The 25,770-nt window shown below is 44.3% G+C and overlaps 2 protein-coding genes across 2 annotated transcripts in view; one reads left to right on the forward strand and one right to left on the reverse strand.

Annotated features, from left to right (window-relative positions):
- Nucleotides 1–24,477, reverse strand: part of LOC126187783 (L-asparaginase-like) — a 322,364-nt gene extending 297,887 nt beyond the window's left edge. Inside the window, exon 1 of the mRNA XM_049929055.1 lies at nt 24,192–24,477. Coding sequence (XP_049785012.1) covers nt 24,192–24,355 — 164 coding nt within the window. The 5' untranslated portion in view covers nt 24,356–24,477. The remainder of the gene's footprint in view (nt 1–24,191) is intronic.
- Nucleotides 24,478–24,523: 46 nt separating this feature from the next.
- LOC126187784 (leucine-rich repeat-containing protein 49) overlaps nt 24,524–25,770 on the forward strand; it is a 154,675-nt gene continuing 153,428 nt past the window's right edge. The window contains exon 1 of the mRNA XM_049929056.1: nt 24,524–24,784. Coding sequence (XP_049785013.1) covers nt 24,753–24,784 — 32 coding nt within the window. The 5' untranslated portion in view covers nt 24,524–24,752. The remainder of the gene's footprint in view (nt 24,785–25,770) is intronic.

The raw sequence follows: 25,770 nt of genomic DNA on the forward strand, positions 1-25,770 counted from the left end.
TATAAACGACTCCACGCGAGGAATTCAAGGTACGGTGCGGTTCCACCCGGACAGGGAAGGTGTGGAGCAGAGAAGTACGCAGCAATTTTTGTGCCTGGAGGGCACTGTGTGTTTCTAACAACAGGGTACCATTCCGTAATCTGGAACAAGACTTTACAGGACCTGCTATTGCGTCGACTCCTTTCTGAATAATGAAAGGGTTGACCGTGGAGAAGTCGTGACCTTCATCAGACCGAGAAACAACAAGGAACTGTGGCAACGATGGAAGAATCGTCTGTGGCTGAGACTCAGTATACTTACGTTTGTGAGCAGACTTAGTGGAAGGTGAGGATACCATTGCGGAAGAATCCCCCATGATTACCGGCGTCTCCGATGGCGCGCTCCTCCCTTGTGGGGGCCCTCTCTGAGGGCACTCCCGCCTTAGGTGATTGTTCACACCTCAGGTCACACCTCCCGACAAACGGACGGAGGGACCAATCGGCATTTTCGGAAGGTATCAGCTCGGGTAATCACCCCTCCCTGGGCCTGGCCGTTACCAGGGGGTACGAACGTGTCCTACCTGTCTACCCGGGGCGGGGAATTACGCGTTACCCCGTCACCGGCTACGCACGAAGGGCGTGGGTCGGCCTTCAGACACGCACAGGGAGGAAGAAAGAGAAAGGGAAAGGAAGGAAGAGAGGTCTCAAACGCCGCAGCGGAGAAAAGAGAAAGAGAAGAGGTAAGGAAAAGAGAAGGACAAAGGAAGGAAGAAGACAGAGAAGGACAAAGGAAGGAAGAAGACAAAAGCAAGGAAGGCAAGGAATGCAGTACATTTACGAGCGTCCGTCTCCGGACGTAGGCACAAACCATACTCCCAGATGGGGAGAAAGAGAAGGAAAGAGCGAGAGGTGAGGGGAGGAGGGGCGAAGATAGGGATGGGGAAGGATGCGGAATGGGAAGGTATGCAGCCCGGAAAGGAAGGAAGGCCACATTAGCTCGGGGTCCCGTGCTCGCTACGCACGTATCCACAAAAGAGTTGTGGACCCCCTGGGGGGATTGGCCAGCCTGTCGGCAAGTTCGTTGCCTGGGATTCTGACGTGACCTGGGGTCCAGACAAATACCACTGAAAGATTAGACCATTCCGGAGCATAGATGGACTCCTGGATGCTCGCTATCAAAGGATGACGAAGGTAGCACTGGTCTATAGCTTGTAGGCTGCTCAAGAGTCAGTACATAGAGGAAATGACTCCCCAGAGCATGAGTGATAGCCACCAGCTCGGCAGTGAAAACACTGCAGCCATCGGGCAAGGAATGCTGTTCAATATGTCCTCCATGGACATAGGCAAAGCCAATGTAAGCATCAGCCATCGAGCCGTCAGTGTAAACCACTTCATGGCCTCGATACATGTCAAGAATCGAGAGGAAGTGGCAGCGGAGAGCCGTGGGGTTAACTCAGTCCTTAGGGCCATGTGAAAGGTCCAGGCGAATCCATGGCCTAGGTGTACACCATGGAGGTGTACGTGAATGGACCTCAAATATAAGAGGTAAAAGCAAAGGACTCCAGTTTGGAAAGAAGGGACTGAACACGGACTGCAATTGGAAGCCCTGACCTGGGCCACCGATGCGGGAGATGAGCAGCCATGGGTGGGTAAAGGATACTGTGATTCGCATGTGTAGGAGAACTACGAACTTGTGCAACGTTTCTGGCCAGTAGTTGTGCACGCCTAACCTGCAATGGAGGGACTCAAGCCTACACAAGGACGCTGGTCACCGGACTCGTCCAAAAAGCTCCTGTCGCTAGGCGAACGAGACAGTGGTGCACTGGGTCGGGTAAACGCAACATGGAGGGCACCGCCGAACCATAAACCAGACTCCCATAGTCAAGGCAGGATTGAACAAGGGCACTGTAGAGCTGCAGCAGCATAGAGCGATCTGCTCAGGCAGCGAAGGGCATTTAGGAGCTGCCAGCACTTCCACATAAGCTGATGAAGGTGAGGAAGCCAAGTCAATCAGGCGTCGAAAACCAGTCCTAATAATCGATATGTCTCCACTACAGTTAGTGGATCGGCATTAAGGTAAAGTTCTGGTTCCGGATGAACGGTACGACGCCGACAGAAGGGCATAACACACGACTTTGCGGCCAAAAACTGCAAACCGTGGCTAGAGCCCATGACTGTGCCTTGTGGATGGCTGCTCAGCAACACTAGTACTGGTGGAGCAGTACAAAATACAGAAGTCGTCTGCATACAGAGAAGGTGAGATGGACGGCCCTACAGCTGCTGCTAGACCATTAATTGCCACTAAAAACAGAGACACTCAATACAGAGCCTTGCAGGACCTCATTCTCCTGGATACAGGGGTGGGGGGGGGGGGGGGGGGGACTATGGAAGGCACCGACTTGGACACGGAAAGTACGAAGAGACAGGAAATTTTGGATAAAAATCGGGAGTGCGCCTCGGAGACCCCAGACATATAATGTGGCAAGGATATGATGTTGCCAGGTGGTGTCATATACTTTTCGTAAATGAAAAAAGACGGCAACCAGGTGTTGGCGTCTGCAAAAGGCTGTTCAGATGGCAGACTCGAGGGACACAAGATTATCATTGGTAGATCGACCCTGGCGGAAGCCGCCCTGACATGGAGCCAGTAGGCTACATGACTCCAGGACCCAAATCAACCGCTGACATGCCATACGTTCCAGCAGCTTACAAAGAACATTGGTGAGGCTGATGGGCCAATAGCTATCCACATCAAGCGGGTTTTTACCGGGTTTGAGCACCGGAACGATGGTGCTTTCCCGCCACTGCGATGGAAAGACGCCATCACACCAGATCCGGTTGAAGATTACGAGGAGATGTCGCTTGTAATCAGATGAGAGAGGTTTAATCATCTGACTGTGGATCCGATCTGGCCAAGGAGCTGCTTCCATCGTTTGAGAAGTTGGCGAACTTCGGGTGTTAGGTGATCCAAGGAAGGGTGCTCCAGGGAAAGGTGCCGCTTATCCCACTGTAGAGCTCGAGGACGCTCCTTAATTACTTCAGTGACTTCCGGCGACCACCAAGGTACTGGGCTGCAAATTGATAAATCAATGGCCGAGTAACTGCCATGAGCCACACCAAAATGTGTGGCGGCCCCAGAGGTCGAACTGAGACAGTAATGTTTCGATTCTCGGCCTCAGTTAGTAATTACAGTGCCACGCCACAAGGGGTTATGGACGTTAAAATCTCCTAAAAGTTGGAATGGTTTAGGGAGCTGATCAATCAGTCCAGCTAATACACTCAGGGGTACTGCACCATCTGGAGGAAGATATACATCGCAGACAGTAATTTCCTGTGTTGTCCTTATTCTCACAGCCACAGCATCAAGAGGAGTTTGAAGGGGCACAGTTTCACTACATACTGAGTTCAGGACATAAACGCAAAATCCACCTGACACACGATTACAGTCTCTACAGTTCCTGTAGTATCCCTTATAGCCACAGAGGGCATGGGTCCACATTGCCGGGAAGCAGGTTTCCTGAAGAGCAATGCAGAAACCATGTTTAAAGCTTAACAGTTGCTGTAGCTCAGCCAGGTGGTGGGAAAAACCGCAGCAATTCCACTGGAGGATGACGTCATCGTAAGGCTTGGAACATTCAATTAGGCAGTTTACACCTCAGGGTCACCTGCTGCCCCCGACTTTTTGCCTGAGCAGTGTATATCAATTTTATATGAGGGTCCAGCAAGATCTAGGTCCTCAGATTACACCAGAATCTCCACCTCATCCACAGATGCAGAGCTTGGAGGTAGCGGTGGTGTGGGTGCCACCTCAATTCCCTTGGTCTTGGGGACCTTCTTTTTGGAATTCTCTCGTTGTTCTTTGGGTTTCCCTGGCTGGGAAGACTACACCGATTCAGTCTCCAGGACTGAGGATGAGCATGAAGACCTGCGACCAGCTGCTTTGGGGCTCTTCTGCCACTGGCGGGTGTCATCTTTCTCACTAGCAGAAACCAGGGAAGGGAGTGACCCAAGGGACCCCTTCCTAGAGAGAGCAGCCAAAGAAGTATGCTTCTCTGGCTTAGAAGTGGGGATGGACGTCCCCAATGGTTGGGGGGTGTTGCTCCTGAAGTAGGTGGTGCAGAAGCAACAGGGAGGGAAGTGCCCCATCAAGGGGGCAGATGTAGTCTTTTGGCCCCATGAGCTGACTGGGGTTGGCAGAGCTGATGGGGCTAGAACTGTTGTAGCAGCGGCTTAAGATGATGTCATGCATTGAGGATGTAGACATTCGAATTTCCTCTTAGGCTCAGTGTAGGTCAGTTGGTCCAGGGTCTTGTACTCCATGATTTTCCTTTCTTTCTGGAGAATCTTGCAGTCTGGCGAGCAAGACGAATGGTGCTCTCCACAGTTGACACAGATGGGAGGCGGGGCAAACGTAGTATTAGGATGTGATGGGCATCTGCAATCTCGATATGCGATGTTGGAAGTACAACAGAAAGACGTATGACCGAACTTCCAGCATTTAAAGCACCGCATTGGGGGAGGGATGTAGGGTTTTACATCACAGCGGTAGACCATCACCTTGACCTTCCCGGGTAATGTATCACACTCTAAGGCCAAGATGAAGGCATTGGTAGCAACCTGATTATCTCTCGGACCCCGGTGGACATGCCGAACGAAATGTACACCTCGCCATTCTAAATCGGCGCGCAGCTTATCGTCGGACTACGAAAGAGGGACCCTGTGAAATACGATACCCTGGGCCATATTTAAGCTCTTATGAGGCGTGATGGTTACAGAAACATTCCCCAGCTTGTCACAATCGAGTAATGCCCGTGACTGGGCAGAGGATGCTATTTTGATCAAGACTGATCCCGATCTCATTTTGCACAAGCCCTCCACCTCCGCAAACTTGTCCTCTAAATGCTCAACAAAAAACTAAGGCTTCATCGTCATGAAAGATTCCCCATCAGTATTTTAACATAAAAGATACCAGGGCCAATAAGAGCTGCTGCCAGCCTGATGTTCCTCCCATAGTCTGGCCAGGGAAGGGAACAATTTGGGGTCGTACTTCTGTGCATTTAACAGAGCCCATGAATGCTTAGAGACTGCTGGTGTTTGACCACCAGCAAGAGATGATGTACAATGCTTCATCACGTGTTATTCTCCCTGATGCCAACCACTCCCACAAGGGGCCCTCCCCACAGGCGCCACCCAGTCACAGCAAAGGCCACCTCGCACGATGGCCATTGCCGGGAGTCCCAATGCCCCAGGGGGATGGGCAATTACCCCTTGGCATACATGGGGAGTTAACGGCGCAGGCATCAGCAGAGCAATCCCTGTGTGGTCAAGAGGCTACAACCAACAGGGTACATGGTAGCCCCACCACAACGGACTGGCTACTGTGCTAGATATCAGGTGGAACCAAGCAACCAAGTCCATGATAGTGATGAATTTTTTTCAGGTTATCAGCCGAGTCGTCGCGTCGTCTTGTAGCAACATTTCAACGAGTTTCGTACCCATCACTTCTGGCAAAGTGTCGGGATACTGTGTGTGGCGTCCGCAGACAGATTGGATAGCCACCGGGTCTCCACACTGGGCTCCCCACCACCACCAACATGGTACCCCCTTCTGGAGGGATGTGATTGGCTAGCCTACAGAAGTGGACGACGGCCAAGCAGGTTGATTTGTGGGATTAAAGGGACCAGACTGCTATGGTTATCGGTCCCTGATGGCCAAGCAGCCATATAGATATGCAGAACACAGCATCCAGACACTTCGCCAGAAAACAATAGGTATGAAACTCGTCAAAATGTTGCGGCGAAAAGATGACGCCACCACTTGGCTGCTAACCAGAGAAGAACTCATCATTGGAATATGCTGAGAAAGACTGCAATCGCATAAGTCCATTATCATCATCAGCATAGAAAACGATACTGCACAGTTGACGGAAAAATACGCACCCAGGAGGGTGACCTCGACCAACAGTTAGAGAATGAGCAGAAGTGCAGATCCACGTCGACAAAGGATGCGATAGGTCTCAGCGCATGATGGACACGATGCACCATATAAGGGGCCCTCCCCCAATTGGCTCGCTCTTCGGGAAAATTTTGAAAAATGGAGGTCAAACCCGACAGGGGACCATCACAAAGGCCAAAACGTGAGAGACCCCTTTTAGTCGCCTCTTACGACAGGCAGGAATACCTTGGGTCTATTCTAACCCCTGGACCCAGAGGGGGAGGGCTCAGGATGGAACGTTGAAGAACATCACATGTAATTAATTCCCATTCAGATGAAGACTGGCTGCTTTCCTGTTAGTTAGGCATGACTAACAATTTCGCAGCACTGTCAGTGACACCATAATATTCTAATTTGCTCAAGAGAACGCTGTGATTCACACAGTCAAAGGCTTTTGACAGGTCAAAGAAAATGGCAATAGCCTCTAATTTGTTTTCTAATGAATTAAGGACATTTTCACTGGATGCATAAATAGGTTTCTCTATATCAGAACCCTTAAGGAACCCAAACTGTGACATAGACAATATATTATTTGCAGTCAGATGCTTAAAGAGAGACTTGAACACAACTTTTTCAAAATTTTTTGAAAAATCCGGCAAAAGTGAAATTGGTCGATAGTTTGATGACATCTCTTTACCCCCTTCTTATAAAGAGGCTTCACTTCAACGTATTTTAGCCAATCAGGAAATGTTCCGCTCATAAGAGGTTCATTATAACTTAAGATAGAACTCAACTCGCATGAGCACTCTTTGATTAACTTTGTTGATATGTTATCATAACCAGCAGAATACTTTGATTTTAAGGATTTTATGATGGATGCTACTTCTTTGGCGACATGGGTGTCATTTCCATTTCACTGAACTTATTTGTAAATACTAGTCTCATATTCTCCATTAGAGGTATCTGTTCCTCTTCTTTTTTGCCCCACCTGCCTCTGTCTTCACTATATTTCATACGGTTTTCATTTCGTTGCCAGATATAGCTATATTTTTCCCCATAATAAAGCTGCATAGATTTCTGGATTACTTGCTTCAATATTTGGCAGTATTCTTTGCAATGCATTACAATGCTAACATCAGAACTGTTCCTAGATAGAAGATACAGTCTTCTGTTTGTTCCATGAGATATCTTTATTACTTGCGTAATCCATGGTTTATTTTTACACTTCTGTTTGATCTGAGGTACCTTTGGGGGAAAAAAATTTCAAAATAGGACGTAACTTCATATTAATAAAATTTCTTTGTATTTTCCATTTGATTCGGAAATATTGTAAACATCTGTCTGGTTCATATCTTTGAGCAATATCCTAAAATTTTCAATTTTTGACTGATTTATTACACTCCTGTACGCAGAGTTAGACTTTTTACGCTGACAGGTGTCAATATTTAACAAAAGATGCTGCTTCTACTGATCAGATAGCCTATTTACTATTGGTTCTGTGATATGACCTTTTTCCCTCAATTTGTCTACAAAGGTATTATCAATAGCAGTCTCACAGAATTTACATAACCTAGTTGCAAATTTCACAGTAGGAATTAAATTGAATGTCAGTGTTACTGATTGCAACAATTGTTCCCTGACAGATGTTTTCAACAAATCCACATTAAAATCACCTTATTTTTTTACTGCGAGTTAGACAACAGAGCTTCCAGATTTTTTTATGAAGAGGTTAAAGTTTCCTGAAGGTGCTCTGCATATACTTACTATTATAAAGGACTTATTATGAAATACTATTACTGTTTCATAGGCTTGTAAGTGCTGCTAAGCAAAATTTATTAATGTCAATATTCATGAAATTAAAACAGTTTATGGCAAATGTGGTAACTCCTCCTTTCTCCATATTTTCTCTACACAAGCAAGAAAATAACTCGAATCCTGCAACATTTAACAAATCTATACGAGTGGTCACACGATGTTCAGATGGGCAGATTATATCAACAGGTTTGCTCAACTCTAATTCTTCAACGCAAATAAGCAACTCATTAAGCTTGCCTCTTAGTCCTCCGATATTCTGATAGAATAAGGATAACTGATTTTGTGCACTTGCCGTATTACAATATGGTTAACCTAATTCAATTTTTGAGTACCTCCAGTTTCAATCAGGGGCTGATGTTGGGGTACTCCCATAGGCAGCAATATTCCTTGAGCTGTCCCTGATAGAACAGTGGGACCAGCTCGGATGTCATCTCTGTCTCAGTGCCAGTGTCCAGAATATCAAGGGCCAGTTACAACAGTAGTAGGCCACCTTGCCTCACGAGAGTATACAACGGCTTTACGAAACCCACCTGCAACGGAATCAGTGCATGCACCCAGGCCGAACTGTGTACTACGTCATACTGGCAAGTGGACTCAAACAGGCAAGCTATTTGTAACGTTTACTCCATTCTGTTATCAAAGTAACATCACATATCCTCTCAACCTGTGAACTTTCACTGTGTTTCTTCCTCCCCTTCTACATGCTTCTCTTTTTTTGTCTGGCAGTGAATTACTGTTCGGTATAGCATAAGATCAACAGATTCCTAGCTGATACAAGCAATTCATCAAAATAAAGAATAAAGACTAGAGTTTAACATTTCGTCGACAAAGGTATCAGTAGAAATGGATGACTACTTCACCTCCATAATAAAACAAAGAGTTGGGAGAGGGCCAGGAGTATCCTTGAATGAAACCTGTAGAATAATTACAGGTGGTCTTAAGCTAACGCTCCCTGATAAGCCTATATTCTAGCTAGAGTTGCTACTTGTTGCATTAAGTCATGAAGTGAGAAACTGCAGAAAGGTTTAAGATGATATATGATAAGGACCAGTGTCTAAAGACATTCAACGTGACCAACGTCCAGGAAATCTTCTGAGCACTACAAGTCTTTTAGGTACTCATATAGCGCTTCTACATTCGAATAATGGTGAGCTAGACTCAACACCCTCCATAACTACAGGTCCCTTAAAGAAGCCCTAGTATCTATCTAAAATACAGAATGGAAGACTTGAAAATCTGTAAACAGATCCCTGTGATCTAGGGATAGTGTCTTTCGCTAGTTATAGAAACATCCTGGGTCCCGTTTTTCGATCATAGTCACTGGTTGAATTTCGAATAAATAGTGGCAAAATAATGCCCTCATTCTGCCAATGCCCTTGTTAAAGATAGTGGAGTAGCGGACAGAGATTCAGGGTATACTCTTGCTTTGAGTTGGGAAAATGGTTCTAAAACGCGGAACAATCTGAAATGATGAATCACATGAGGCGCAAAAGGCAATGGAAACCACTACCTTTAAGACACTGTGTGAATCCATAGGAATTGTGGCTTATAATTAAAAAAGTATCATGATCACCTCTCTATTGGCAAAAGATTCCGGATTATTCCCACTTTCAGGTTTCAAGGAGGGGACTGCCGAAGTGGAGGTGACCATGCGAAAAATATTGTATAACAAACGAAAGAGTAACATTCCATGAATCAGAGCGTGGAATGTCACAAATCGGTGGGGAAGCTATAAAATCTAAAAACTGAAATGTAAAGACTCAGTCTAGATATAGCTGTGGCCAGTGAAGTGAAACTGAAAGAAGATAAGAATTTCTGGACAGATGAATATACAATCAGAGCTGTTCCTAGATGGAAGATACAGTCTTCTGTTTGTCCTACAACATATCTTTATTATTTGTGCAATCCCATGGTTTATTTTTACACTTCTGTTTGATTTGAGGTACCTTTAGGGGAAAGCAATTTTAATAAAGTTTCTTTGTATTTCCCATTTGATCCAGAAATTTGTAAACATCTATCCAGTTCACACCTTTGAGCAGCAGAAAGTGGAATTATAGGTGTAGGATTCGTCATGAATAGGAAGATAAGGTAGAGACTGAATTGCCGTATACAGTTCAGTGGTATGGTTATTCTCAACAGGATCAATAGCAAACCAAAGCTAAAAAAGCAGTTCAGATAAATAGAAGATGAAGAGACAGAGAAAGTATGAGGGTATCGAACGTGTAATTCAGTATGTAAAAGAAGATGAAAATCTGATAATCATGAATGGCTAATGCTGTGGTATGAGAAGCAACAGAAGACAGTTATGGAAAAATAAATGTCTCGGTAATAGGAATGATACACTATAAACACTGAGTTCTGCATTAAATTTCTGCAAGCAACTGCGAAAACACTGTTCAAAAATCACAAAAGGAGGTAGTATGCCTGGAACAGGTCTGAAACATGGGAAGATTCCAGCTGCCTTACCTCACTGAAAGACAGTTTCCAAGATTACATACTAGATTGTAAGGAACATCCAGGAGCAGATATAGACTCAGATAACAATTTAGTTCGGAAGAATAATGTGGGAAGAAGAAACTGAAGAGACACCAGGTTGGATCGAGAGAAGTGTAGCTACTAGCACATCCTTCGTAGGTACGAGTACAATGCCTGGAACAATATTGATGATCGCCACATCGTGCCGCTTTTGTAATGCATCAGTACTGTTCTATACGTACAGTGTATTGCGAAATTTTTCGTTTTGAAGTAATGTAGGCGTGTAATGTTTAAGAGTGATTACAAACAAATGTGCTTAAATGACAAATGTATTTTTCGTTACGTTTTCTTTCGAATTGTTATCTAATAATTGCACTGTGTCAAGCATAATTCAATTCCTGAAGCATAAATGGACGATTTAAAAATATGAATTGAAACCGTCATAGAACGGAGACAGTACTTTTCCTGAAATGGGCTCCTATTCAGAACATTATGTATTCACTCTCTCTAGAATCTTACAAGCTTGCAACGGGAATTTCCAGAACACTGTAGAAAAGTCAATCTTCGGTGAAATTAAAAGCAAAGGCATCAACATTAGAAGTGTAACCAGAATTCCGCTGTTAAATGCAGAAGAGATAGCGGATTGGTGGAAACAATGATGAGCAACTGTCTGATGACGCGGTCCAAGAATAAATGGGAGATGATACGGAACACATGCGGGATCCAGTATTAGAGTTTAATAGAAATTTGAAAAAAATCTGTCATGAAATAAGGCGGGACGCAAAGACAAACATTTCTTCGGAATTCATAAAATAATTAGGCGAAGTCGCAATCAAAGAATTGTTCAAGTTGCTTTGTAGGTTAGGAGACTAGACAAATACTGATACCCTCAGACTATCGGAAAAATACACACACAGTCCCTAAGATATTAAGGATAGCTAATAGCGAGAAGTGCTACACAGAAGAAAGAAAATTTACTTTCTGTTTGATGAGGATCAGATTGGCCTTAGGGAAGGTATGGGCACCAGAGAGGCAGATCTCATGTTGCGATTGACAAGAGAATACAGACTTAAGAAAATCAGATCTGGAAAAAGCGTCCGACAATGTAAACAATGCAAGATGATAGAAATCCGCAAGAAAATATGTGTAAACTATAGTGAAAGAGGAGGTAATACATATAAAGAGGCAAAAATCACAATAGAAGCCCAAGATCGAAATGCTCAGATTAGAAAGGGTATACGATAAGGATGCCACCTTTTGCCCCATTCTTCAATCTATGCGCCAAAGAAGCAATGACGGTAATAAAAGCAAGGTTCAGGAGTGGGATTAAAATTCAGAAGAAAATGATATCAGTAATAAGATTCGCCGATGACGTTGCTGTCCTCAGTGACATCGAGGAAGAACTACGCCACTCGTTGAACTGCACACTATGAATTGAGAGTAAACTGAAAAAGACGAGAGTAGTTGAGTACTTGAAATGCAATTATCGATTAACTAGCATAAAAATTGAGGATCCAAAAATAGGCGACATGAAGGAATCCTGCTACCTTGGATACAAAATAATACATAACAGAAGAAGCGTGGAAGGCATAAAAAGCAAACTAGCACGGCCAATGAAGGATTTCCTTGTCAAAGTAAGTCCACTGGTGTCTAATATAGTTCTTAATTTGACGAAGAAAATTTCTGAGAGTATATGCGAGGTGTGTTTTTTAAGTAAGTACCGTTTTGAAATGAAAAAGGCGTGCTAAGATATCTGAATTTTATTTGTACATGAAAGCCTGTACTTTAATCTACTTTTCTACATAATTTCCGTCAATATTGAGGCACTTGTCATAACGTTGTACCAGGTTTCGAATACCCTCCTCATAGAAGTCTGCCGCCTGACTTGTTAACCACTGCATCAGCACTGCTTTCACTTCGTCATCGTCCTGAAGACGCTGACCCCCCAGGTGTTTCTTCGAGTGCAGGAACAGACGGTAGTCACTGGGCGCAAGATCGGGGCTGTACGGAGGATGATCTAGAGTTTCCCATCGAAAAGATGTGATGAGATCTTTGGTCTGATTCGCCACACGCGGACGGGCATTGTCTTGCAGCAAAACGATGCCCTTGCTCAACTTCCATGGACTGTTGCTTTGATTCTGGTGTGACGTAGGCCACCAATGTTTCATCGCCCGTAACAATTTGGCTTAAGAGATCAACATTTTCGGTACCCATCGTGTGCACAATTTTCTGTAATTCAAGTGCTCGGTCACAATGACATACAAAACAGGACGAGAAACATTAGGAAAGTCATCCCGCAAGGAGGAAATCGTAAAGCGTCTGTTTTCTCTTACCTTATTGTCCACTTCCTGCTCCAAACTTTCATTAACGACGGAAGGACGCCCACTCCGTTGTTCATCATGGAAATTTGTGCGGCCATCTTTATTTCCATTCCATCACTCAATGTTTTTTCTCCGAAAACTGCACGGATCTCACGAATATCGATCGCTTTTAGGCCTTTAGCACTAAGAAATCTAATAACAGCCCGTACTTCACAGTCGGCGGCACTCACGATTATCGGAGGCATCTTACACATTCAGTACACAACGTAAACAAGGAAGAATCAGACTGTAATGGCATCAGTGCGTAGATTAAGGTACAGGCTTTCATGTAAAAATAAAATTATTGAGAAATCTTAGCATGTCTTTTTTTTAATTTCAAAATGGTACTCACTTAAAAAAACACGCCTCGTACTTTGAGCACGGCATTGTATGGAAATGAATCATGGACTGTGTGAAAACCGCAAAAGAAAGGAATTGAAGCGTTTGAGATGTGGTGCTACAGACGGATGTTGAAAATCAGGTGACTGATAAGATAAAAAATGAACAGGTTCTCTGCAGGCTCGGCGAGTAGATGTCTGTGTGGAAGATCCTGACAAGGAGAAGAGACAGGATGATAGGACTAGTGTTAAGATGTCGAAGAAAACTTCCTCGGTACTTGAGGGATTGTACACGGGTAAAATGGTAAAGGACGACAGAGACTGGAATATATCCGACCAATAACTGAAGGCGTTGGATGCAATGCTACTCTGATTTAAAGTTCGCACAGAAAAAGAATTTGTGATGAAAAAATCCAGATTAAACAGCGGAATAGAAGGAACACAAATATCCATGAACTCCTTGATGGTGAAAGCCATCTCCGTTCCTCTGGAGAGTCATAAATTCTTCAGTAAACGCAAACCTGTCCGTTGTACTCTTATTTGGGAAAAGGTGCGTTAGAAGAAAGGACAGTAGTACTTAAAATGATTATGCTGAAACAGTTTAATAATATTTATAGACTAATTAACAATTATGACCGCTGCGCATCGCCTGGTGCGTTGCGTGCGCGTGACACTGTAACTAAAGTACCGCGTGATCAAAAAGTCAGTATAAATTTGAAAACTGAATAAATCACAGAATAATGTAGATAGGGAGGTACAAATTGACACACATGCTTGGAATGACATGGGGTTTTATTAGAACCAAAAAAATACAAAAGTTCAAAAATGTCCGACAGATGGCGCTTTATCTGATCAGAATAGCAATAATTAGCATAACAAAGTAAGACAAAGCAAAGATGATGTTCTTTACAGGAAATGCTCAATATGTCCACCATCATTCCTCAACAATAGCTGTAGTCGAGGAATAATGTTGTGAACGGCACTGTAAAGCATGTCCGGAGTTATGGTGAGGCATTGGCGTCGGATGTTTTCTTTCAGCATCCCTAGATATGTCAGTCGATCACGATACACTTGCGACTTCGGGTAACCCCAAAGCCACTAATCGTACGGACTGAGGTCTGGTGACCTGGGAGGCCAAGCATGACGAAAGTGGCGACTGAGCACACGATCATCACCAAACGATGCACGCAAGAGATCTTTCACGGGTCTAGCAATATGGGGTGGAGCGCCATCCTGCATAAACATCGTACGTTCCAGCAGGTGTTTATCAGCCAGGCTGGGGATGATGCGATTCTGTAACATATCGGCGTACCTCTCACCCGTCACGGTAGCAGTTACAAAACCGGGATCACCCATTTCCTCAAAGAAAAAAGGCCCGATAACGGTAGATGTGGTCAATCCAACCCATACCGTGACTTTCTCGTCGTGCAATGGAATTTCCACGACAGTTCCAGGATTTTCGGTAGCCCAAATTCTGCAGTTGTGGGCGTTGCCAGACCCTCGGAGCGTGAAATGAACTTCGTCGGTCCACAACACGTTACTCAACCAACCGTCATCTTCCGCCATCTTTTGAAACGCCCACACTGCAAATGCCATCCGCTTCACTAAATCGCCAGGTAATAGTTCATGATGCCGATGGATTTTGTATGTATACTATCGGAGGGTAGGCCTAAGTGCCAACCAAACTGTAGTGTATGAAATGCCGGTGCGACGTGCAACTGCACGAGCGCTGATTTCCCCGTGCATAGAAGAACCCGCTACAGTCTCCATTTCTTCCTTAACTGTCTCAGTAGCATTACGCCTTGTACTCGGTCGGCCACTACGGGGTCTATCGTCTAAACAACCCGTGGCTTCGAACTTCAAAATCATTCTCGCCACAGCTGCATTTGTCAACGGACCTTTACCCGTTCGAATCCCCTTCCTACGGCGATAGGATCGTAACGCTGAACTAGCACGTTCCCCATTCTGACAATACAGCTTCACTAAAAGCGCATTTTAGATAACGTCAACATGCCGCGACTGCTGACGCATCTGATTCTCTCTCTCATTACAGCTCCTTTTATATACGATTGTCATGCGCAGTCACTGACGTTTTGCTGTCCAGCGCCATCTGTCGGACATATTGTGAACTTCGTTTTTTTTGTTCTAATAAAACCCCATGTCATTCCAAGCATGGCTGTCAATTTTTAGCTCTCTATCTACATTATTCCGTCGTTTATCAAGTTTTCAAATTTATACTGAGTTTTTGATCACCCCGAATGTAAGCGAAGCAGACATGTACGGGGGATCACCACAGTGAAGATACGGGCTGCAAATTGGGAAATCCACTGAGAAAGCGACTTTGACAATGGGCAGGTCCTAATTTCGCAGAACCTGTGAAGGAGTATCTCGAAAACGGCAAAGTTGGTCGAATGTTTATGTGCTACTGTCGCCAGCATCTATGGAAGAAGGACAGTTAAACTACCACCAGGCGCTAAAAGGTTGCACGTACACGACTCTTCACAGAACGTGGGCTTCGGAGGCTGGTCTGATCTGTAAAGCAGGACAGATGGTGATCTGTGGCATTTCTGCCGAAAGAGCACAATGCTGGTGCATGCACAAGTGCTTCGGAGCACACCGTTCATTGTACATTGTTGAAAATGGAACTCCGCAGGAGACCACCCCAACGTGATCACTTGTTGGCCTAACAACATACACTCCTGGAAATGGAAAAAAGAACACATTGACACCGGTGTGTCAGACCCACCATACTTGCTCCGGACACTGCGAGAGGGCTGTACAAGCAATGATCACACGCACGGCACAGCGGACACACCAGGAACCGCGGTGTTGGCCGTCGAATGGCGCTAGCTGCGCAGCATTTGTGCACCGCCGCCGTCAGTGTCAGCCAGTTTGCCGTGGCATACGGAGCTCCATCGCAGTCTTTAACACTGGTAGCATGCCGCGACAGCGTGGACGTGAACCGTATGTGCAGTTGACGGACTTTGAGCGAGAGCGTATAGTGGGCATGCGGGTGGCCGGGTGGACGTACCGCCGAATTGCTCAACACGTGGGGCGTGAGGTCTCCACAGTACATCGATGTTGTCGCCAGTGGTCGGCGGAAGGTGCACGTGCCCGTCGACCTGGGACCGGACCGCAGCGATGCACGGATGCATGCCAAGACCGTAGGATCCAGGCAGTGCCGTAGGGGACCGCACCGCCACTTCCCAGCAAATTAGGGACACTGTTGCTCCTGGGGTATCGGCGAGGACCATTCGCAACCGTCTCCATGAAGCTGGGCTACGGTCCCGCACACCGTTAGGCCGTCTTCCGCTCACGCCCCAACATCGTGCAGCCCGCCTCCAGTGGTGTCGCGACAGGCGTGAATGGAGGGACGAATGGAGACGTGTCGTCTTCAGCGATGAGAGTCGCTTCTGCCTTGGTGCCAATGATGGTCGTATGCGTGTTTGGCGCCGTGCAGGTGAGCGCCACAATCAGGACTGCATACGACCGAGGCACACGGGGCCAACACCCGGCATCATGGTGTGGGGAGCGATCTCCTACACTGGCCGTACACCACTGGTGATCGTCGAGGGGACACTGAATAGTGCACGATACATCCAAACCGTCATCGAACCCATCGTTCTACCATTCCTAGACCGGCAACGGAACTTGCTGTTCCAACAGGACAATGCACGTCCGCATGTATCCCGTGCCACCCAACGTGCTCTAGAAGGTGTAAGTCAACTACCCTGGCCAGCAAGATCTCCGGATCTGTCCTCCATTGAGCATGTTTGGGACTGGATGAAGCGTCGTCTCACGCGGTCTGCACGTCCAGCACGAACGCTGGTCCAACTGAGGCGCCAGGTGGAAATGGCATGGCAAGCCGTTCCACAGGACTACATCCAGCATCTCTACGATCGTCTCCATGGGAGAATAGCAGCCTGCATTGCTGCGAAAGGTGTATATACACTGTACTAGTGCCGACATTGTGCATGCTCTGTTGCCTGTGTCTATGTGCCTGTGGTTCTGTCAGTGTGATCATGTGATGTATCTGACCCCAGGAATGTGTCAATAAAGTTTCCCCTTCCTGGGACAATGAATTCACGGTGTTCTTATTTCAATTTCCAGGAGTGTAGTTACGACTGCAGCGGGCACGGGACCACCGGGATTCGACAGTCGATCAATGGAATCGTGTCGGTTCTTCGGATGAATCACGTTTTTACTGCACTAGTCCGACGGTCGTCTCCACAAACGCCGTCCTCGAAGTGAACGGCGCACGAAACGTGGAGCACGCCACAGACGCAAGCTAATGGGAGCAGCATTATGCTATGGGATACATTCTTCTAGGTTTGCATGGCACCTACGGTAGTAACCGAAGACACGCTAATAGCTGCGAATCACTTGCATCCCTTCATGCTTCACGCCTTCCCCGACGGTGATATCATCTTTCAGCAGTATAATTATCCATGTCTCTGAGCCAGAACCATGCTACAAGGGTTTGAGGAGCACAATAGTGAACTCGCATTGGTGTCTCGGCGACCGAATTCGCCTTATGTAAATCCTATGGAACCCATCTGAGTAGCTATCCGGCGCCATCACTGCGCCAACCGCAGTAGCCATGCGGTTCTAGGCGCTTCAGTCTGGAACCACGCGACCGCTACGGTCGCAGGTTCGAATCCTGCCTCGGGCATGGGTGTGTGTGGTGTCCTTAGGTTAGTTAGGTTGAATTAGTTCTAAGTTTTAGGGGACTGATGACCTCAGATGGTAAGTCCCATAGTGCTCAGAGCCATTTTTTGAGCCATCACTGCGTACAGATGTCAGTGGCCCGTTACGCGAATTGCATGACCTGTGCGTCGACATCTAAAACCACATACCTCCGCGAAACTGCCAACAAACTACTGGATCCCTGAAACGAAGAACCAGTGGTGTATTGCGTTTCGAAAACGGAAAAATAAGTCATTATGCAGATGGTCATAATGTTTTGGCTCATCAGCCCACAATTTAAGACCGAAATACTAAAAGTTCAGTTGTGTAGCATGTAACACACAATAAAGTGACATTGATAGATAGCGAGCAGTATGTATTTTCAGACCCAATCTGGCAATAGACCTACACTACTAGCCATTAAAATTGCTACACCAAGAAGAAAAGCAGATGATAAACGGGTATTCATTGGACAAATATACTAGAACTGACTGGCGTATTATGACGAGCCAGTTGCTCGGCCACCATTGACCAGACGTTTTCAATTGGTGAGAGATCTGGAGAATGTGCTGGCCAGGGCAGCAGTCGAACATTTTCTGTATCCAGAAAGGCCCGTACAGGACCTGCAACATGAGGTCGTGCATTATCCTGCTGAAATGCAGGGTTTCGCTGGGATCGAATGAAGGGTAGAGCCACGGGTCGCAACACATCTGAAATATAACAACCACTGTTCAAAGTGCCGTCAGTGCGAACAAGATGTGGCCGAAACGTGTAACCAATGGCACCCCATACCATCACGCCGGGTGATACGCCAGTATGGCGATGACGAATACACGCTTCCAGTGTGCGTTAACCGCCATGTCGCCAAACACGGATGCGACCATCATGATGTTGTAAACAGATTTTTGATAGTCCGTGCTGCTGCAAACGTCGTTGAACTGTTCGTGCAGATGGTTGTTGTCTTGCAAACGTCCCCATCTGTTGACTCAAGAATCGAGACGTGGCTTCACGATCCGTTACAGCCATGCGGATAAGATGCCTGTCATCTCGACTGCTAGTGATACGAGGCCGGTAGGATCCAGCACGGCGTTCCGTTTTACCCTCTTGAACCCACCGATTCCATATTCTGCTAACAGTCATTGGATCTCGACCAACGCGAGCTGCAATGTCGCGATACGATAAACCACAATCGCGATAGGCTACAATCCGACCACTATCAAAGTCGGAAACGTGATGGTACGCATTTCTCCTCCTTACACGAGGCATCACAACAACGTTCCACCAGGCAACGCCGGTCAACTGCTGTTTTTGTATGACAAATCGGTTGGAAACTTTCCTCATGTCAGCACGTTGTAGGTGTCGCCACCGGCGCCAACAATGTGTGAATGCTCTGAAAAGCTAATCATTTGCATATCACAGCATCTTCTTCCTGTCGGTTAAATTTCACGTCTGTAGCACGTCATCTTCGTGGTGTAGCAATTTTAACGGCCAGTAGTGTATTTGAACATTCTAAGTATGAAGGCGTGCTGAAAAGTAGCGCCTCCGAATTTTTTATGCAAAAACTCTTAAATATTTTTAAATAAAACTTAACAGTCAACACGTTTATTCTTCTGTCTATGTATTTATTTCTCAACGTAGTCACCCTGGTGACGAACACATTTCTCCCAACGAGAGACTGGTTTGTTGAGACCTTCACTGTAGAAGGTTTGACTTAGTTGAGGGTCCACAACCTCAGATCTGCTTGCACAGCTACATCATTATCAAAGTGAAGTCCTCGAAGGTGTTCTTTAAGTTTTCGAAACAGAGGAAAACTGTATGGGGCCAACTCGGGAATGTGTGGAGGGTGATCGATGATAGTGGATCCAAGGTGTCTGATTGTTGCAGATGTCCTAGCTCTCTCATGTCGTCTGGCATTGTCATACTGAAGGAAAGGAGGCGCCATGTGTGGCCGAACTCTTCGATTCTGAAATTCGATTACAGCGTTCTGTTTCTCACGCACTTACATTACACACTACCATGTTAGAATTCTGAGTCCTCTAGTGGCAGAGGGACTCAAATATGTAGACAAGAAGAATAAAGATTTAGAACAGCGTTTGTTTTGTAAATAAAGCTTTAAGAATTTTCACATAAAAAAATTCGGAGGCATCACTTTTCGGCATTTCCTCGCTATTGCAGAATATTTAAGCGGACTTACATAATTACGCATCTGAGTAGTGTAAGTATAGCCTGTTCTTAATTCATGAACTGACGAATAATATGATTACTTTCGCTATGCTTTTACGATTTATTATGGCCACTAGAGAAATCAACGAAGTATAATTCCCGACATCCACGCATGATTTTGGAAACGCATTGGTATGAATGCCAAATATCTTCTGACTTAATGAAGATCACTATTTAAGCGACAGTTGTTTATGTTGGCAGTAACGACCTGTTCCCGAGGAATCTGGCACACTTGTATTGTGCTTCATTGTACCTGACCAAGCGGAATGTTTTGTCTCCATTGTAGACGGTCAGTTGGCTACCTACAGAGCAGGAGGCGGTATTACAGGTATTTTTTGTGTAAAGTTGTAAAATGAAACGAAGTGCTCACAATTGAACTTCGTTGTAAGACAACATGCACATCTAGATTATGCTGATGAATCACCTCAACAACTAATACTGAATGAAAATTGCTGCTTCTGCATTAATAGAGAACCCACTATGAAAAATCTGTTTAAGTTCCAGGTACGTCTTCCTCTCTTGACTGAACTTTTGATAAATCTGAACTTGGTGCTTACATAAATCACAGACCTCTTGACCGTAAATTGACAAAAGACGCTGATAAAATTGCTACCAAGAACTTCTGTGCGGATATGTTAAATCGATTTCATGAGGATGACCATTTCTTGGACAATATCTTTTCTGACGTCGACTTTTCACTTAAGTGGCACGGTTAAAACACATTACTGTAGGATTTGGGTATACGACCCCTTTTTCTCCGTGAGAGAACCATCAACAGGATGGTGTACCTGGATATGTTACAACAATTTTTGATACCACAGGTCGATGAGGATGACCAAGAACACAGTTTTTACTTCATGCAACATGGTGCACCACCCCACTACCTGACTGACGTCTGGGATTTTCTCAGTGACTGCTTTCCAGGTCAATGGATTGGCCGTGATGCGCCAATTGCATGGCCCCCACGTTCCCCAGATCTGACACTATTCGATCTTTTTTTTTTTTTTTTTTTTTGTATGGGCATTCATCAAGGATATCTTGTTTGTACCTCCTGTGTCGGTTTCTTTACCTGACTTGAGCAAGAATTTACGCCGCCACTGCGAAAGTTATACCGGCAATGCTACAGCGGGTTTGGGAAGAAACTGAGTTCCGGTAGGATATGTGCAGTATGACCAACGAAAGCCACACACATCATAAGTTTAAGGCAAAAAAAAACTATGTGTTTCCCTACAAAATAACACTAAACCCAGATCCATACCTTCTTTCAATAAATGTGTACGAATTTTTAAACTACTTTTTGAACCACCTTGTTTTAGTTTCATCCTCTGTGGATCAGTTTGCACGATAAATCTTAATGCTATGGGTCTCTGCACTTAAAAATACAAGACAACAGACAAAGATTTGCGGCCGCAGTAGAAACCATTCTGCTATTGGCAAGTCATAAAATACTATTTCGGAAAACAAATTATAGAAGGTCTATACAGCTGGCCAAGATCGAACCAGACTAGAATGACGGCAACTTCAGAGCGGTACTGAAAATATATGAAACCTGGGGACGCGGCTCTCAGAAAGCACATAGAAACCGCGACATTAAATACGCTTTACACAAATCCGAGCATCCAGAATGAAATATCCGCTTGTGGGTCTTTAATTCACGAAAAATTGATCAGTAAAATACAGAAGGCACGACTTTTTATTTAGTTTGGCAGGTGAAACACGCGATGTATCACGGACAGAGCAAACGTCGCTGTGTTTACACTATGTGGATGAATAATTTCAGCTAAGTTCTTGCGGAAGACTTCTTAGATTTTGCTCCAATCTGAGACTTAACATGTTGAGGGCTAGAGACAGTGATCATGTACAAGCTTGGAAGTTATTAACTTTATATGTCATTTGTGTGGTCAGGTCTCTGATGGCGCGTCCACAATAAGTGGATATCTTCGCGGGGCACGAACTGTAATTTGCGAAAACTTTCCCCAAGGTACCATGCACACTGCGTGCCCAGTCTTAATCTGGTTCTGTCTCATGCTTGCTCTGTTCAGACAGTTCGAAATTGCATAAGCACGGTATCCTCAGTCAGATTTCATTAAAGTTCTTCACAATGTACAAATACTCTAAAAGAAAAAGTTACCAAGTTCTGTGGTGAACATATCAGAAGGATCAGTCTTCTGTCCACGTGTGAAACCAGATGGGATAAAAGACACTATTCAAAAAAAATTTAAAAATATTAACATTCCAATCTTTTACACTCTGGAAGTACTTTGTAAGAGAGCCAGAATCTTGATACATCGGCTATGGCCAGCCAGCTTCGTTGTGAGTTAAAAGAGTGAACTCCTGGTCTCAGTTTATGTATTTAAAGAAATGTGTTCATTAACTTTACCTATAAACACACTGCTTCAAAAAGACTGGGTCTCTCACAGGCAACCGAACACACATTGTATGTTTTGTGACATCTTTAGTAACATACGTGAAAACACAAATTCAGAGTACTATTCTCTGAAATAAAAGTTACAGCAGAAGAAGCCAGAATCGAACTACTTCACAACGGAGACACGTCAAATGTGGGATTCACTTGCGACATTCCGAAACTAGTTATCCGAAGAGGCGCTACCACAACCTTTTTTTTAAGCGCCTCACAGACCGTCAATAATACTGGGCAATATTTCCTGACGGGCAATAATACTGAACGTGCAGGTGTCAGAATGAGAAGTTTTGCAATAATACTGAGAACATCAAAAGCTTTTGAAATTTATTGCGCTGCCTGGAAATACTGTGCAGTCTTTGGGCAGTATTGACAATATCCTTGACAGTCTGTCGTGTGCTATAGTCTCTAGGCACATCTGCATTCCCCGTTTGTTATCATCGGCGTTGGAAATGAGCGCAAAACAAGGAGAACGAGAATTTTTATTAAAGTGCATTGAGCTTTGTTGTCAACCAATCCGAACACACAAGCCACAATATTATTGTGCAATGTTCTTGAGCAGTCTACTGAGAACTTTAACAATATTGCACAATATTATTGACTGTTTAGAGGGCCCTTTATCGTTGACAACTTTCCATGTATGTGGACTATTACGGAAGGTATTGAACCATGACCTAGGAGCCTAAATGAGAAGCATCGTTCGTTCCTGTATGCACTGCAATCTTCATTTTGTTGCACCCTGTTTCCTCAATTGCTGCAGGAACAGCCTCTTCAGAATGTTGAATGAGACTACAAGGCACATACTTTGGGAGTACAGTGTGGTCCCTTCTTCCCGGTGCATTCTTTTTTGCAGTTCCTGGTATTATTAATCGTCACACTTTCGAACTATTATGATTAACGGATCTCTACACTTTCGCTGATACTTCCTCCTGACACGCGACGCGGCAGGCTTCCCAACCACAAATATTCAGCGCTTCAGTCGGTTGTCTGAAGTAACTTACGAAATAAGGCGCATAATTGACTACATACGGAAGTTTCAGTCTGGCCGTGAGTCGTACATGGATAGTCGCATAGTAAGGAGACCGCGGGAGATCCAGGTTCAAGTCCCGGTCCGGCACAAATTTGCATTGTCCTCAATCCATTCTACAACAGCTGATGGCAGTCTTTATTCGCAATTGCAAATTCATTTGATGTATCTTAACATAAATGGGCAAGGCAAAACAACTCTAAATAGCGTCAAATATGAAGTGCGTAATGGTATGGTAACTTCTAAGGCTACAACGTCATTATTATTCAGAGTAATATTGGCAACAGTTGTACTGTTTTTTCCCCGCTTCAGAAGCTGGGATAAATTACATGTTCCGATCTGATTTGGGTTTCCCGAAATTCTACCGAATTGCTGGGTTGTTTTCTAACAGCTTATGGTCATAGCGCTCTCTTTGTCCTATAGCAGCAATTTGAAAACATCCTACATATAGTCTATTATAACGATTTATTTCGACGTAAATAGTATTTAATTAGTATTGTGACGTGTCCCTGAATAGTGCGACAGTGTTGGTGTTTCTGCTGTATAAGAGATTGAAGCCTGTACTGTCCTTTGTAGTTCCACCAAAAGAAAAAGGCAAACTTAACACACCAAGGATCAGGTTTCAAAAGAACTGCAGTACCTAATAACAGCGCTTCGAAAGAATTTGAAGCAAAAGATTTTCAGCCAGCTCTGTTTTTAAAAAAATACACAGTATTTTCATCGCTATCAACATTAACTGAACACTTAGCAAAATATCCAAGTTAAGAACGAAGTTGTACGACTCAACCTGATTATTCACAAGCTGTTTACCTGTAGCACTTAAAATAATTTGCGCTGCCTTCGTCATCAAATTAAGTTTCGCACTTAACTTTACATAAGAACGTTGATAAAAGTTCGAGTAAATTAATCTAACAAACTATTAAACTATCTCACCTTTCTAATTTCGGATCTCTCATCATTCCAATAGTCCCACCGGTGTACAACACGAGTACTTTACTCTCGGGTTGGGCTCCTGGCTCAGACATTGAGAGCAACGAACTTGACGAAGCGATCTCATCATTTTTATTGCTCGATGCACTCTTTAGCGACGAGGACATCTCTGTTTTTATTAAACTTAATATTTAACAACTGATACTTTACACAGTCTGCACAAGCGATCGTTTCTAACGCTCCGCCAACACTACGCTAGCAGCGCAATCTAAGCTTTTGACACTCAGATGTCTACATGTACTACGCTCGTCAGTGGCACAAGTGGTCTACGTCGCACACAAGGAGATTTTATTTTTCGAACCTCCTTGAGTGAAGAAATCTCTTTCCTTATATTTGTGTATCTTCTTTGGACAAACAACATTAATGGCGGCGAGAGAGTGTTTATGTTTAATCCTGGAGGCTGCCGAGTCCTGTAGAATCAGTATTAATATATACCCCTAAAGAACTGCTGTGACATTATGATGTGAAGAGATTTGATTCAAAGATGCGAAAAAATTGTTTGTCATGGACTGGGTTAATAATGACGGCGTACACGAGTATGATTTATTATTTACTCAATAAAAACTCCGCACAGTATGCAGCAAGTTGTTAATATGCAATCACCGCTGAGTTTCAAATAATTTAAACATATTTTGTGCTTCGAAGTAGACTGTAAACTATAGCTTCAAACTGTCGTAGTCGGGTATTTGATACCCAAATCAGCTTCTTTTCCTTGCTCAGATGTTAGCATGCTTCTTCACTGCAGAGAAGTGTTTAAAAATATGTAAGCATTTTCCTTATCGCTAACATTTACGTCGTTTTTTCAGTTATTTGCAGTGCTCTCAGAAACCCATTCAAAAATGCAAGTGGCACCGCTTTGTAACTTTTACCAGTTTCAGTATGACCTTACTTTCACAATTATTCACAGTTATACAAACTTTGTTTTCAAAAATTTATTTAAAAATACATTTAGGTCAAATACATTATCCCAGAGAGAAGAAAAATTATGTCGGAAGATTAGTGTTCAGTTAAAATCTGGAATCATGACAGTTCTTTTCTTTCATGCAGTAAATAAACGTGTAATAGCAATTGCACCATTCACAGTTGATGTGCTCAGTGGAATATAACACTTTTAATTGCATGTATTTTATTAAATAAATTATGCTTAGTGTACACAGTTTTACATTTGTTGCTGGAACATAGTATCTTTCACCTGCATGGATGATTTTGCTTAAAGAGTAGGGCTAACTATTAATAGGGTTTTATTTTAAATAAAATTATATAATTTAAGTTAATATATACATTTTCATTGAAGAAGAAATCAGTATGTTTTTCATAGTCTATGTTGCACTTAAATTTATTGGCTTTAGTGGATTGTCGACACTGGAAGAGCTCATAAGGTAATGGGGGAAAATGGGAAATACGGAAGCGTCCGATCCCGCCCGTCTGCTTTGACCCATGACGTCACAAATATGGTGGAAACGACCATAAACCACGATTCCAATATGGCGCATATGAAGTCGTTACGTACACATTATGAAGA

This window comes from Schistocerca cancellata, chromosome 5 (genome assembly GCF_023864275.1).
Source record: "Schistocerca cancellata isolate TAMUIC-IGC-003103 chromosome 5, iqSchCanc2.1, whole genome shotgun sequence".
In the NCBI taxonomy this organism is placed as follows: Eukaryota; Metazoa; Arthropoda; class Insecta; order Orthoptera; family Acrididae; genus Schistocerca; species Schistocerca cancellata.